Source organism: Equus quagga, chromosome 14 (assembly GCF_021613505.1).
Source record: "Equus quagga isolate Etosha38 chromosome 14, UCLA_HA_Equagga_1.0, whole genome shotgun sequence".
Taxonomy (NCBI): domain Eukaryota; kingdom Metazoa; phylum Chordata; class Mammalia; order Perissodactyla; family Equidae; genus Equus; species Equus quagga.
In genome coordinates this window covers 67,221,720-67,235,329 of record NC_060280.1, presented here as the reverse complement: position 1 = coordinate 67,235,329, position 13,610 = coordinate 67,221,720, and the positions used below count along the sequence as shown (strand labels likewise).

At 56.6% G+C, this 13,610-nt stretch overlaps 1 protein-coding gene across 2 annotated transcripts in view; it reads left to right on the top strand.

Moving 5' to 3' along the window:
- Positions 1 to 13,345, top strand: part of NECTIN1 (nectin cell adhesion molecule 1) — a 66,541-nt gene extending 53,196 nt beyond the window's left edge. For both annotated transcript variants that reach the window (XM_046684899.1, XM_046684898.1), the window contains exon 6: positions 9,150 to 13,345. In XM_046684899.1, the coding sequence (XP_046540855.1) occupies positions 9,150 to 9,697 (548 nt within the window). In that variant the 3' untranslated portion in view covers positions 9,698 to 13,345. The remainder of the gene's footprint in view (positions 1 to 9,149) is intronic.
- Positions 13,346 to 13,610: the final 265 nt, after the last annotated feature.

Here is a 13,610-nt window from a genome sequence, read left to right as displayed (position 1 = left end):
CCTGCCCATGGGTCTGCCAACAGAACGCACCCTGTGACGCCAGCGTGCTGGGGGTGAGTTTGCAGTGAGAGCTCATCTCCCTCAAGCTCTGCTCCTGCAGCTCAGGAAACCCCCATGGGCGGCAAGGTGAGGCTTATCTCAGGCAGGAGTACTGGGGGAAAAGCAAGGATACAGCCCAACGCCATGGCGGTGTGTGTGTCCTGTGACTGCGTTGCTCTTTTCCCTGCATTTTTCTCTCTGTCAGTGCGGACGAGGAGACTCAGCCACCAGACCTGTCAAGGCAAAGGGAGCTCAGGGGCTAGGATGTTCCAGGGGGCACTTCACATGGGACAGGGACAGGAACAGAGCATGGGGTTCAGTGTCAGACGTCTGGGACCCTGAACAAGGCTTCATCTGCCAAGTGGGGCTGGTGTAACGTGCCTTGAAGGCTTCTTATCAGAATTTACACAATGTAGGCCAAGCGCCTGGCACAGACCAGTCTGCCAATAAAAGGCCCGTGCTCTATGGTTATTATCTTGACCTCTCTCATTACCATTATTAATGGAAGTATCAAAAGAAGCCAATAGAGGGATAAGCTGCCATCATAACCTCACAACCGGAAAAGGGAGTGTCCACCATTGCACCTGAGCTAGTTGTGGGGTGAGAAAGTGACAGAAAGAACCTCCTAGGACAGGAAGTGGTGTCATGCGGCTGCTGAGATGGACAGGAAGTGACAGCAGAGGGTGCGTGCTCTGCACAGGAGGCGACCTCAGGGAGATGGTGAGCTGGGCTCAGGGATACAGGCAGTTGGGCAGTGGTCACTGGGCTCCTGGCGCAGGGCCTGGGGAAGGCCTGAGGATTCATTAGCTCTGAGCCCGTGACCCAGAAGTGGGAGACCTCATTTGTGGGTACATTCAAGACACAGCTGCAGGAAGAGCAGCCCAAAGCTGCCCAGGGGCTGCACCTACCTGTCCTTGGAGCCAATTGTCACCTCTCTCGCCAGGGCTGGGGGGAGGGTGGAGTCACTTGTCACCTGCTGTTTCCGTCAACTCCCTGCCCTTGGCTCGCAGGCTGGTTAAGGTAATAGAAGTGTCGGAGGTGGAGCCTGGGGAAAGCTGAGGCAGCCCCACCCCCAGGCTGGCGCTTGGGGGTTCCCATAGGTTGGCAAGGATGGGAGGGTCAGAATCACACACTTCTTCCCTCCTGGAGGAAGTCTGAGCAAAGCTCAGTAAGAGCCTCAAGGGGCCTGAGCTCTGGCCCCGGGGCCACGGGGCAGGCGAGTGTGAGGAGCGTCATAAGGGAGCATGAGCACTCTGCAGGGAGGCCTGTCAGATGGGGGACAGCACAGACTTGGCCTGAGTGTGTCCACTTACGGCCTCTTCCTGGCTGTGTGGCCTTAAGCAAGTCTTCGCCTCTCCGAGCCTCAGCTTCCTAGTCTTTAATATGGAGATAACCATACTTATCTCGGGCCTCTTATGATCACACCAAATCTATATTCCACTGCCTGGCACATGGTGAGTCCTCCCTGCGTGGTGATACTTTACCCTGATGTTGGACCACCGACGCCACCACTGGTGTCCTCCCCCACCTCTCAGGCTCTCCTGGGAAACTGCTGATTGGGAAATCAGGGGAGGAGGCCAAGAAAGCCAGGAGCAATGACCTCCCGTTGATCCTACTCCACAGCATGAGTGGACCAGCCAGAGGCCTTGCTGGGCTTATGGGGCTAAGTGGTGATGCCCAGCCCCAGAGGCAGGGCTGGGACGGGAGAATCAGGGCCTCCCTCTCCCAAAGCCCAGGAGGATGCAGGACCACCATGAGCGCAGGACTTCTCTTCAGGGAGTCACACCAGGTCCTGGAGCCGGGAGGAGGGGAAAGAGCACTTCTCAGGCCCCAGCCAAGCAAGGAGAGGAAAGGAAGAGAAAGAAACAGGCTGTGGAGGGGGCCGTCTTCGTGCCGGTGGTTGCTGCAGTGATGGCCTCCATGAGATCTGTGGCCAGGCCCAGGTGGCCTTGTGGGCAGGTGGGCTGGGGCCGCCCAGGGCTCCAGCAGGAAGAGGCACACGGCATGTCCTCCTGTGCTCCCCGGAGGTACAGAGTGGGATGGGGGTGGTAACAAAGACACACACATGGGTGGCAAGGGGGGCCCTCCATAAGGGGCTTTGTTGTTGACAGCCCAGTTAGGCAGGAGCCAGGAAGCGTGACGCTCACTGAATCATTGATGGGCCCAGGAGCTGTTTGGCTGGCCGTCCTGAGGGAACGTCTCCCAGCCCCGCAGGAGGACTGAGCCAGACAGCCTGAGCCTCTTCAGAGCTGTTTGTTTTTGTGCTCACGGGCAATTTCCAAGCAGCAGCCAAGCCCACCAGCCCTTATCCCGCATGGGCTAGTGCCGGTCACGTTCTCCGGGGGCCCACTCCGAGGCGCACAGCCTTGCCCTGTGCTCCGAGCTCCCCTGGTCTGGAAGGAATGCATGAGCGAGACGAATAAGTGGAAATTTAATTTTTCATTCGGGCCATCCGTTCGGGTAATAGCTTTGCCCTGGGCGCATCTGGAGAGGGAGATGAAGAGCAGCTGGGGCAGAGGCAGGAGAAGGCATGCGGCAGGGTGTGTGCCAAAGACATGTGCGTGTGCAGGGCGTGCGTGTGCAGGGCCACTGCACCACCTGCACAGACACACTTGGGCACAGGCTTCTTGAGGTCCTGGATCCCAGAGGAGGTGGCATGTGAGATGTTCCTACAAGGATGAGTGAGTGGGCAGTGATGGAGGGTCAGGGTTCCCAGGCAGGGGAAGCTGTGGGAGGCAGATGGCTGGGCAGGAAGGGAAAGAGTGGGGCCTCCCTCTGTTGGCCTGGGGGAGCTGCTGAGTGGAGAAGCAGCACAGTGAGGCACGTGGTTTAGACCGAGCACTTAGGAGGCTATGTGGATGGCACTGGGGACCAGGTAGGGGCGGACAATGAGGGTTCCCCTAGTGGGAAACAACAGGCTCATACTATGGCTGTGGGGATGCAAAGGAGAGTAAAGGAGCCACACTCACCGGAATTTGTGTGTCCATTTGCCCAGAGCCCAGGGCTCTCAGCAAAGCCCTCATGCTGAGGAGCAGTTTCATAGGGTTGACCTAATTCACAGAACAAACCAGTGAGCTCCTCCCTTCTCCCTCTGGGGGTAATGCTGAGGGTGCAGAGGGGAGCCCAGGGTATGGCCTTGACCAGACTAAAGAAGCCAAATGAGGCAGCATCTGTCCCTGGGGCTGGAGATGTCAGGAGGATGTCCAGGCCACTCCCAGGAGAAGGGCGGGAGGCCACTGGGTGTAGGAAGTCTGTTTCAGTTCTCATTTCTGGTGAGTCCCAGGCTCATCCCTTGGGGATAATCACTTGCAGGTGAAAGTAATAGGGTCTGCCCATTAGGCCGGGAGTTCTTCAGAGCAACCTTGGTGGGGCTACAAGATCCATCGGGAAGGGAGGGGGTATGTGAGCCTGCAAGTATGCGTGCCCAGGTGTGAGTGTGGGTGTGTGCCTCTTGAGCATGCAAACGTGCACCAGGAAGCAGGCGAGCAACTGCATGCTGAGTGTGCAAATGGGAGCCCGTGGCTGTGCTCTGGGCCTTTCTCCAGGCTGGCGAATGGCAGTGGGCTGGGGCGTCTGTGAGAAGGCAGCTGCGTCTGCACCCCTGGGAGGATTGGGTTCTCCTCCAGCTTGACGAGGTCTTGCCTGACGGTCTGATGCCGTGCACAGCTGCTGCAGCTGCAGGAGGAAGAGAAGGGCTCTCCCGAGTTTGACCTCAGGCCTCCCACTCTCCCTGCTGCTGGCTGCACTGCACACTGGGAGGTGTAGTTCTCCAAGCTTCACGGCCTCATCTTCTGATATCGGACCATTTCCTGCCTGAGGAAGCACCAGGCGCTGGTTTTAGAAGCAAGTCCAAACACTCTCTTTTACCCGAAACCTCCTCCGGATCCTAGATCCACACTGTGAACCCTAACCATCACTCCACCTCAGATCCATGCAGAGTGCCCACTGCCCTGGGGTCCTGGCCACCCGGGATCCCAGAGCGGAGGCTGCAACCCTCCAGGAATGGAGGCTGCGCTGCCCGCTTTTGTAAGAGGATGTAAGGGAGGCCGGCTGGGGCCCCTGCAGCAAACGCAAATGACCCCACCAGCCAGCTCTCTTCTCCCCTGCCAGCTGCAGCCCTTGAGGCTTTGCTCCTGGCACAAAGACAAGAGCTGCTGGCTAAATGTGACAGCCAGAGGGACAGAGGGGACGGAGCTGCTCCACTCCACACCAAACAGCCCCCTCTGCGTGCGAATGCGTTAGGACCCTGTGTCTGCTCCTTTCTCCTGCAGCTTCCCTTGGCGTCTTCACTCGGAGGTCTGCAGAGCTGGAAGGGCGTCTGAGCCACTCCTCTGCCTCTGGCCAGGCCTGGCCCTAAAGTAGCCAAAACAACCAGCGTTCCCTTGGGTCCCAAAAGATCCCCAGGGAACTGTACACCTCCTTAGAATTTAGAAAAAAAGAAAGTTAAACAGACAGGCCTAGAGGGGAAAGAGACCCAGTGTCATCTGTCCCCAAGCCACTGCTACACTCTTCCTGTCCCCAGCTCCAGTGAAATGAGGTCCACAGTGCACCCCATCCATGTATTTATCTGAGTGTCTCCTAAATACTTGCACTGCCTAGAGCAAGGCTCCCCTCTCAGACACAGCCTTGCCTTCATAGAATTCATTCAACAAATATTCTTGAACTCCGGCCACATGCCAGGCAGTCCAGGGGCTTGGGGACACACCAATGAGCCAAACAAAGTCCCTATCCCTGCAGGGCTTACATCCTAACACAGGAGGACAGACAACAAACAGGAGATAAAATACCTTTGAAAAATCACGAAGTCATTTTGAAGGTGATACGGAGAAAAGAAAAAGAGCAGGGTAAGGGGTCACAATGCTGGGAATGGGGGTTTGTGAGCTGCGATTTTAAACAGGCTGCTCAGAGAAGGCCTCAGTGAGCAGGTGACCTGGATGGGAGTTTGAGCCAAGCCCTGACGGAGGTGAGGGAGTGACCACGGGACAGTGGGGGGTTGCCTTCCAGGGTGCAGAGCAGCCAGTGCAAAGGCCCCATGTGTGCTTGTAGTGGAGGGAGCTGGGAGGAGAGCAGGAGGTGAAGTCAGAGGTGGGGGTGGGGCACAGAGCGCGCAGAGCATGTTCAGCCCTCCAGATTTAACAGGACCTCTGTGGCTGCTGTGTTGAACATTGTATATAGAGGAAAAGGGCGGAATGAGGGAAGCCAGGCTGGCGGCTGTGGCAATAATCCAGGTGAGAGAAGACGGTGGCTTGGATGGGGGTGGGAGTGATGGATTGGTGAGAAGTGGTCAGGTTCTAAATTTATTTTATATTCGAATTAGACTAGTTTGGGACACCAGCTACTCTCTGAAATAGGTAATACTCTACCGTACCGTGATTAGTAGGGTCCAAAAAATTGAATCTAGTTGAGTAAAATATAGGAGAGGTTTATTTTTCATTGGGTCTCTGCTGTCACAGAAAGCACAAAGGAAAATATAGTGAAACTTACATTGTCCTCAGGGGTAACACACCGAATTGAGTCAATCCCAAATTGTCATGAGACTGCCACTTCCTCCACCCCTCTCCTCATTCCATCAGAAGAGGAGAACTTTAGCCATTTGAAAACTGGCAGGAGGACCAGAGCCAATCATGGTGGATCCTAATTTGCATTTAGTGCAGGGTGTTTTAGCACAGGCTTTACTATAATGCATCAGTGTTTGAGTAATGCAATGGGATTACCTATTGTTTATACCAGAGGTGCAGAATGAGAGGTGCAGACCATTAGTACGCAAAAATTCTAAAGAGAAAAGGTAAGTGTGAGCTGGAGAAGAGAAGGCTGCTCAAAGACGGGACTGAGGAACTGAAATGGGCAGAAGGGGATGAGGAAGGGCATTCCTGGAAGGGTGAAGAGCGTGAGCAAAGGTTTACAGTAAAGAATCAACTTGGACAGCAAGGATGGTGAGTTGGCCAAACCCAAGATCAAGTTGCATGATGCAAGCTTTGAAAGCCAGCCTGATACGGTCCAACAGGCAGTTGGGAAGTCATTGCTAATATTTGAGAAAAGGAGTTGTCATGTCTACACAGTGAAAATTAACCTGGTGACTGAATGGAGTGACTACAGGGAGGCAGAGACCAACTGAAGGTGGGAGATGCAGGAATCTACGACGACAGTAAAACCTGGCATAATGTGATGAGATACTGAAGAGGAAGAGTCAACAAGATTTGGCGGCATTTTTGACTCTAGAGATGAAGAAGGAAGAGTCAAAGATACATGAGATTCTAAGCCGGAAGAGTAGACAAATGGTGGTGGGAGTTGTGGTGTTGGATGGAGAGGGTTTGAATGGAGGGATGATGGTGAACCAGGTTGGGACAGATGGGTTTTGAGGTGCTGAAGAGAATTCCAAATGAGAATGTGCTCGAGAACTTTTCAGAGAGTGTATCCAAATACTAGTCCTGTGAATGTCCTTGAGTCAGGAAGGCAGGTTCATGCTCCAGTAGGTTGAGGAACACTGCATCCTACATGTTCCTCTTATGGTCCACAGTGTGCATGAGAAGATACAGGGCTCTGATGCTTTGTCTAAACCAACATTTCCCGAAGTGTTTGACCCCAGTATTTTTGCTGACCCTCTGAGCCAATGACTTGAGGTTCCACGGACCACAGTTTGGGAAATGTTGTCCGAGAAGCCTTTGGAGATAAAGTCCCAGAGTTGGGTGAGAGCTAGAAACCCAAGATGGTTTGGAGAGCCAGCAGGACAAAGGTAACTCATGACAGTGAGACCAGGTCTGTCACTAGGAAAGAAAGCAGAGGGGAAGGGCTGAAGGTACAAGAGCAGAGCCCCCAGCCAGGTGGCTGGAGCAGAGGGAAGGCCCAGCCGTGCAGCCAGAGACAGAACCCTCAGGAAAGTCAAGGATCAGGGGACCTTGTATTGGAAGGCAGGGGAAACGGGTCAGAAAGGAAAGACAGGTCCCTCCACCTGGATGCCTTCCTTACTCTCTTGGCCTCTGCAGGTCCTTGCCATCCTTCAAGCCTTGGCTTAAGTCTTCTCCAAGAAGCCTTTTCTAACTCCAGGCCACAGCACTCTCCTTCCCCTGCACTCCTGAGGCACTTCTCTGCCAGTGCCCTTGATGTCCACATGCTGCTTTGTCTCTAAGAGTGTCATATGGTTCCCCAGCTAGGCTGTGAGTTTCTTGTATCCTGTGACCAGCAAAAGAGATGCTTGGTACATGTTTGCTGAATGGGTGGGTGGGTAGATGGCTGGAGCCGTGAGACAGGTGAAGAGAGGCAAGAGCATTCAGGCACTGAAAGTACAGAAGAGGCCAGGTTCCTGCCAGCTGCCTCTTGGGCACCTTGTGGAGGCAGCTCCCACCTCATCGGGAGCAGATGTGCAGCCTTTTTAAAGGCAGTAAATAGATGGGACCTGGTGAACCAGGAGAAGCTCGAGGTTCCAGGGAGACTGTTCTGGAAGTAGGCAGTGAGGACAAATATTCAATAAATATTTATTGGGCAGCCACTCCATGACCTGCACTGAGGACACACTGGTGACAAGTGGGAAGCTGAGTCTTCAGTGGTTATGCTTCTCTCTGCCAACTCCTGCATGTGGGGAAGCCAGGAGCAGGAGCATCTGGGTGGTCCCAGCTTAGCCATGTGACCGTGGGCAAATTGCCTCCCCTTCTTTGGCCCCACTGTTTTCATTAGCCCTTCCAGCCTGAACTCCTGGAAGGCCTTTCTTCTCTTCTAGAAGCTTCTAGAATCTCTAGATTCTCTTCTGCCTGCTGCAGACAACACTCTACACATCACACACATGGGCCGGCTCTGCCTTTGGGAGGAGGGAATGTTCTCACAGGAGGAGCAGGATTCCCATGGAGAGAGTGATGCTGAATCAAGGAGTGAGCTGGCAGAAACCGATTCCCAGAGGCCAGAACATATGCCCAAATCAACCCTTTACCTTGGCCTGAAGAGAGGAGGGACAAGAGCATCCAAGGTCACCCTCAGGGCTAGCCCTGGACCTGCCCACCAGCTCCTCCTGACCAAGGCCAGCCATGGTCTCCGGTGCCACCCTGTGGTGGTGCCAGGAACGGCCTCCCTCAGCCTCACCTTGGGACCCCTTTCTGGCATGGCCCTGAAAGGACAGGGAGAGGCAGCATTGCCCAGAGCAGAGCAGCACTCCAGCCTGGCTCCACTGGCACTGGAAGTCACCAGCCAGCCTTCTCTCCCCTCCCACCTGCTTCCTTTCTCTTCTTTTCACCTTTCCTGCCTTCTTGTTTCCACTTTATCCTCAGTACGTGCATATCTCCGCACACACATTCATCACGTCAGCACAGGCAGATGGGCTCACCGTGACGACAAGGGTGTATGCCCAGGCACACGCTCTCTCGTGCATAATCGTCATCTTTGCTACGTACTCTCCTGCTCTTGCCCCCACTTTCTGCATGGCCATGCTGAGTGGTTTATGCTCATAGCCCTTGGCACCCGCCTTGCCCTGCAGGACCATACCGCAGCCAAGAACCACAGCCCTGGTTTCTGGCATTCACGGGGCATCTACAGGGCCAGCATCTGGGAAGCCATCCTCCTCCCTGTACCCTGGGAGCAGATGAGATCAGGCATGGGGCACCCAGCCTGCTCTAGACTCGGAGTCTAGGAAGCCCAGGTGTTGTGCTGGGGCACAGTGACCAGCAGGTGTCCAGTGTAGTAGTGGTGACGTTTGCACAGGCTTTACATGCAAGAGAACCAATGCTGCGTCATTGGCTGGTGGTCTTAGGCAAGTTATTTAACCTCTCTAGGCCTCCTCTGCTCGTGTGTTGAATGGAAACAGAACACCCACATCACAGGGTGTTGTGACGGTGACTGGCGTCTAGTGGACACTGGGTCAAGGGTGGGCTGGCACCACATCCATGGAGGAAGTCAGTGTGGAGGCTCTGGGGCTGTGGACTGTCTCTGCCTCTCCTCTCACTCCAGCTGCCAGTGCAGCACTTCGGGCTGGTGGAGGGGTGGATTGCTGAGGGGCCTCTGCAACTGGAGCTGTCCTTGGCCCTTTTCCTGGCCTTTCCCTCCCCTTCCTCCCTCCCTGCCACTCCTGCCAGCTCCCCAGGAGCAGACACTGACACTGTCCCCCTCCATCTCTTTTCCTTACCCAGAATTTCCCTACACCCCGTCTCCTCCCGAACACGGGCGGCGCGCCGGGTCGGTACCCACGGCCATCATTGGGGGCGTGGCGGGGAGCGTCCTGCTGGTGCTGATCGTTGTTGGCGGGATCGTGGTGGCCCTGCGCCGGCGCCGGCACACCTTCAAGGGCGACTACAGCACCAAGAAGCACGTGTATGGCAATGGCTACAGCAAGGCGGGCATCCCGCAGCACCACCCGCCCATGGCCCAGAACCTACAGTACCCGGACGATTCGGACGACGAGAAGAAGGCCGGCCCACTGGGCGGGAGCAGCTACGAGGAGGAAGAGGAGGAGGACGGCGGTGGAGGGGGTGAGCGCAAGGTGGGCGGCCCCCACCCCAAATACGACGAGGACGCCAAGCGGCCCTACTTCACGGTGGATGAGGCAGAGGCCCGTCAGGACGGCTACGGGGACCGGACTCTGGGCTACCAGTACGACCCGGAGCAGCTGGACTTGGCCGAGAACATGGTTTCTCAGAACGACGGGTCTTTCATTTCCAAGAAAGAGTGGTACGTGTAGCCGTCCTCTCCACAGCGTCTGTCTGCGACCCCCTCTCCCCAGCCCCACCCGCACGCCCCCTGCCACTCCCCACCCCACTCCTCCAGGAGCCCCACAGAGACTCACCCAGCTGCCCAAAGCCAGCCCCACACCCCCAGGGAGCCGGGAGCCCAGGGCAGACACACCTGACTTTGATTTGGTTTCCTCCTGTCCCCAGCCTTCCCCGTGGTGTTGTGTTCACTGTGGCTTCGGTGTTGCTGTACCTCTCCTCCCCTGATCCCACCCTCGCCCTGTGTGGGTACCTGGGCACCCCTCTAGGCTTTGGGGAGCCAGCCCTCCCCCACCCCCCAACACTGGAATTTGTTTATGTTCTCTCCATGGGGGTGGAGGGCTGAGGGGCTCCAAGAGGAAAAGCCCTTCCCCCCCCCCCCAGATGCTGCTCCTCCTTTCCCCGGGAGAGGGAACCCCACAGCCCCCACCATGAGCTGCCCCAGCCAGGAGTTCGGACCCCCCATCTAGACAGCTGTTGTGCCAAGAGGTAGGGGGTGGGGGGGTGGGATCTGCAAAGCACCCAGGGTTGTCTTTTTGTTAAGTGAATCCAGTCTAGGTCCCTGCCTGGGGCCTTGGGCGGTGTATTTTCCTGGTGAGGTTGGTTTTACATTTTTTTTCCTCATTGGCCTACAGAGAGTGAAGTTGGCCCAGCTCTGGTGTGTCCTCTTCTTTACCCCAGTCTGCTCCCCACACAACGGGACTGCAAGGGGACCTGGCCCACAGCTCCCACATGCCTCTGCTGCCACATCCACATACGTACATGCACACACACCACTCGTGTCTACCCCTGTGCTGCCCCTGGGGTCAAAGCCTTACCCAGGCTGGACACTGCCCAAGGCCTGCCCCTCTCTGCCCAACCTCTTCCCCCTTCCCAGCTGAGGATGGGGGCAGCCTTCAGAAGCTTCCAGGGACTGCTGAGACTAGGCCCCCCTGGTGCCTCCACTCTAGGATCTCAGGCTGGCCCTAAACTGCTTTTTACAGCATGGAAGCTTCTCGGATTTCTCCCTTATCTATGAAGTGCTAGCAACTCCTGATTATCCTGGGGAGTCAGGGCTGGGATCCCGAAGGGGAAATTCCTCCAGGAGTTAGCAGTGAAGAAGTATCAAGGTGGAGGGCAAGGCAGAAGGCAGCCCACGAGGCTGAAGCTCTGCACACAGGCTGACAGACCCTAAGGAGTGCAGGGAGAGCCTCCCCCACGAAGGCCAGTGTCGATGTCCCGGGCTTGCCAGAAAGCTCAAGGAGAGCAGGGTAGCCCGGGGTCCTGAGTCAGAAGCTCCTGCCTGCCCGCTCTCCACTCCCTGCTCAGCTATTCCTGGTCTCCATTCTGGATCGGGGGAGGGGGCCTTGGAGAAGCTCTCCCTTTGAGTTGTAGATTCCCTCCTTGAAGGGGGCTCTGGGTTCCTGCCAGTCACCCAAACCTCGGTCTTCCCATCCCCCAGCTCAAAGTGCCTCAGTTCCTGCGTCTGCCCACTCCAGTCCCCCGGCACTCTAGATGGGAAAGAACCTGGGATGGGAGAGGCAGCGTCATGCTGCCCATCAGGATTCCAGTTAACTCAGCCCAGGTGTCGGGCTCTGTGGCATGGCTAGTGTTGGGGGCAGGGAGGCAGACCACTCTGTGCCCCACGGGCACTGACCTACCCTGCCATAGGCTTCCCAAGGGAGCCCCAGTCCCCCGCCCTACTCCTTCCCTCCCTGGTGCTGCTATTGAACCCCCAGCCAGCTCCGTCTCTGCCCTGACAACCCTGGGCCCACCAGCTGGGCCACCCTTGCCTGGCCCCTACTGCCCTAGCCCCAGCCCAGGCCGCCCAGTAGCCACGTAGCAGAAGTCTGAAGCCATGCCAGCCCTGGGACGGTTCTCTCCTCTTGGCATTGGGGGTACTAGATGAGGTGGAACTGGAGGAGAAAATTCTGGGTCTTTCTAGCCACAGGGCAGAGGGAGGTGGAGGAGCTGGGCTGCTTCTCCCAGCAGTATTAGTGTCCCCCCCAAGGGCAGAGGACCTTTTCCATGTGACATCACTGCCCCATCCCACCTCATGCCACTCTGGCCCCTCTGCTTGGTCCCCTTGCCCCAGGCAGGAGGCAATCCCAGGGGCCTGCCTGATAGAGGCATTCTGTATCCCCTTGAAACCATGAGACTAAAAGGACTCATCCTCCTGTGTCTCCCTTATCCTGCACTGCCACCCACTATTCCTCACTGTATGATGGACTTAAGAGGCCCCTGGGCCCAGCCAAAGCACTGAAACCCTCTTAAGACACCTCCATGCCCTCATTCCAAGCAAAGCACAAATTGTGGGGTCCATGCCGCATGCATGGGCCACGTGGGAGGCTCCTGCATTGCTAGATGCCCAGCAGCAGTGTGCCCGGCAGGGCAGCAGCTACCTGGAGCCAAGAGTGGGCATGAGGCAGAGGTCACTTGGGCCTGGGGAGATGGGGTTTTCTGTGCCCTGAGTTTGTGGGGAGGTCGGCACTGCTGCTGGGCCCACAGACACAACCAGCTAGCAAAGGGGAGTTCCAGCCCAGCAGAGAGATGAGGACATTTTGCTTCTCCTCCACGCCCCCAGCACGAGCTGAGTTTCTGCCTTTGCTGGAAGTGAAATAAACTTGGTATTAATTGTGCCAAGGCCTCCCCAGTTGTCATCCTGCCTCTTGTTGCCCTCCCTGTCCTCGCCCGCCCCCCACTCCACTTATCCCCCTATTTCCTTAAGATTTTGATATCGTTCTAATGTGTAACAGAAGCAACCATTCAAGTCCCCTTCTACAGAAGGGTCTGAAAAGCAGCAGCTGGGAATCAGTGAACACAGCATGTGTGCAGCACCTCAGGCCCAGCACATGCACGTACGGGGCACGCACACCTCCGGCAGACCCAAGCACAGGTGCACACGCACAGACACGGCAGCGGCAGGGGGCGGGTCCTGCCAAAAGAACAGTGAGTGTCTGGTGCATGGGCCATAGAGAGACTCCCAGGGGGCCCTCTCTCCCAGGCTCGTGCCCCCTCTGCCAGCCCCCTCCTGTGTGCTGGAGTCACTGGTGCAATAACTTTCCTGCCGTCCTCCAAGCTGAGGAATCAGGAATTGTGTTGGTGGGTGTGGGCAGCACACCTGGGAGGAGGGGCGCGCTCCAGGCCTCTGTGGGGCCAGATGGAGACCTCTGGAGCCCCACTGACCGCCACCAGCAGCCGGCTCCTCGAGAGGAGCAGTAGGTGCCTCCCTGGCCCACACCCCGACGGGAGGCCCGCTCTGGCCCGGGCACCGGGATGTGGCTCCTGAGTGGTGTCCCAGGCGGGGACCGCTGCTGCTGCCACTGCTGCTGCTCTTCCGACTCCTGCTGTGAGGAAGGAGATTCTTGGCTGGAAAGAACAATGGTTTTCTCTTTTTGTACAAATGGACACAAAATCCAGGAGAAGCTGCCACCCTTCACCTCTGATTGTGACCCGCTACTCTTGCTTCAGCTTCTTCGTCACCGTTTTCATCTTTGGTCCCGGGGACGACCCAGCAGATTCTCCTGGTTCTGACCCAGGGGGTGTTTGCATCACCCCCTTTTACTTGTATAAAAAAAAAAAATGTTGGGTTGAAAATGTACTGAGGAAAAAAATGTACTTTTTTATAAATAAAGTGTTTAAAACAACCCTGGTTGCCTCGTGTCCTCCTGTCATCTCCCTGCAGTGGCCGTGCCCTTCCCCACAGCCGTGGGAGTGGGACAGGGTGAATCTGGAACTGCGGCCAGCACCACTGGGAGAGGAAGGGAGCCTCAACCCCGTGTCCGGATTCCATGGGTCTGGGACAGTGACATGGATCCTGCAGGAGCCCCCTGCACAGAACAAAAGGAACCCCAACCCACCAGTTGTAACCGTCCCAAGGGAGAATGTGAGGGTCCTGCCTGAGGC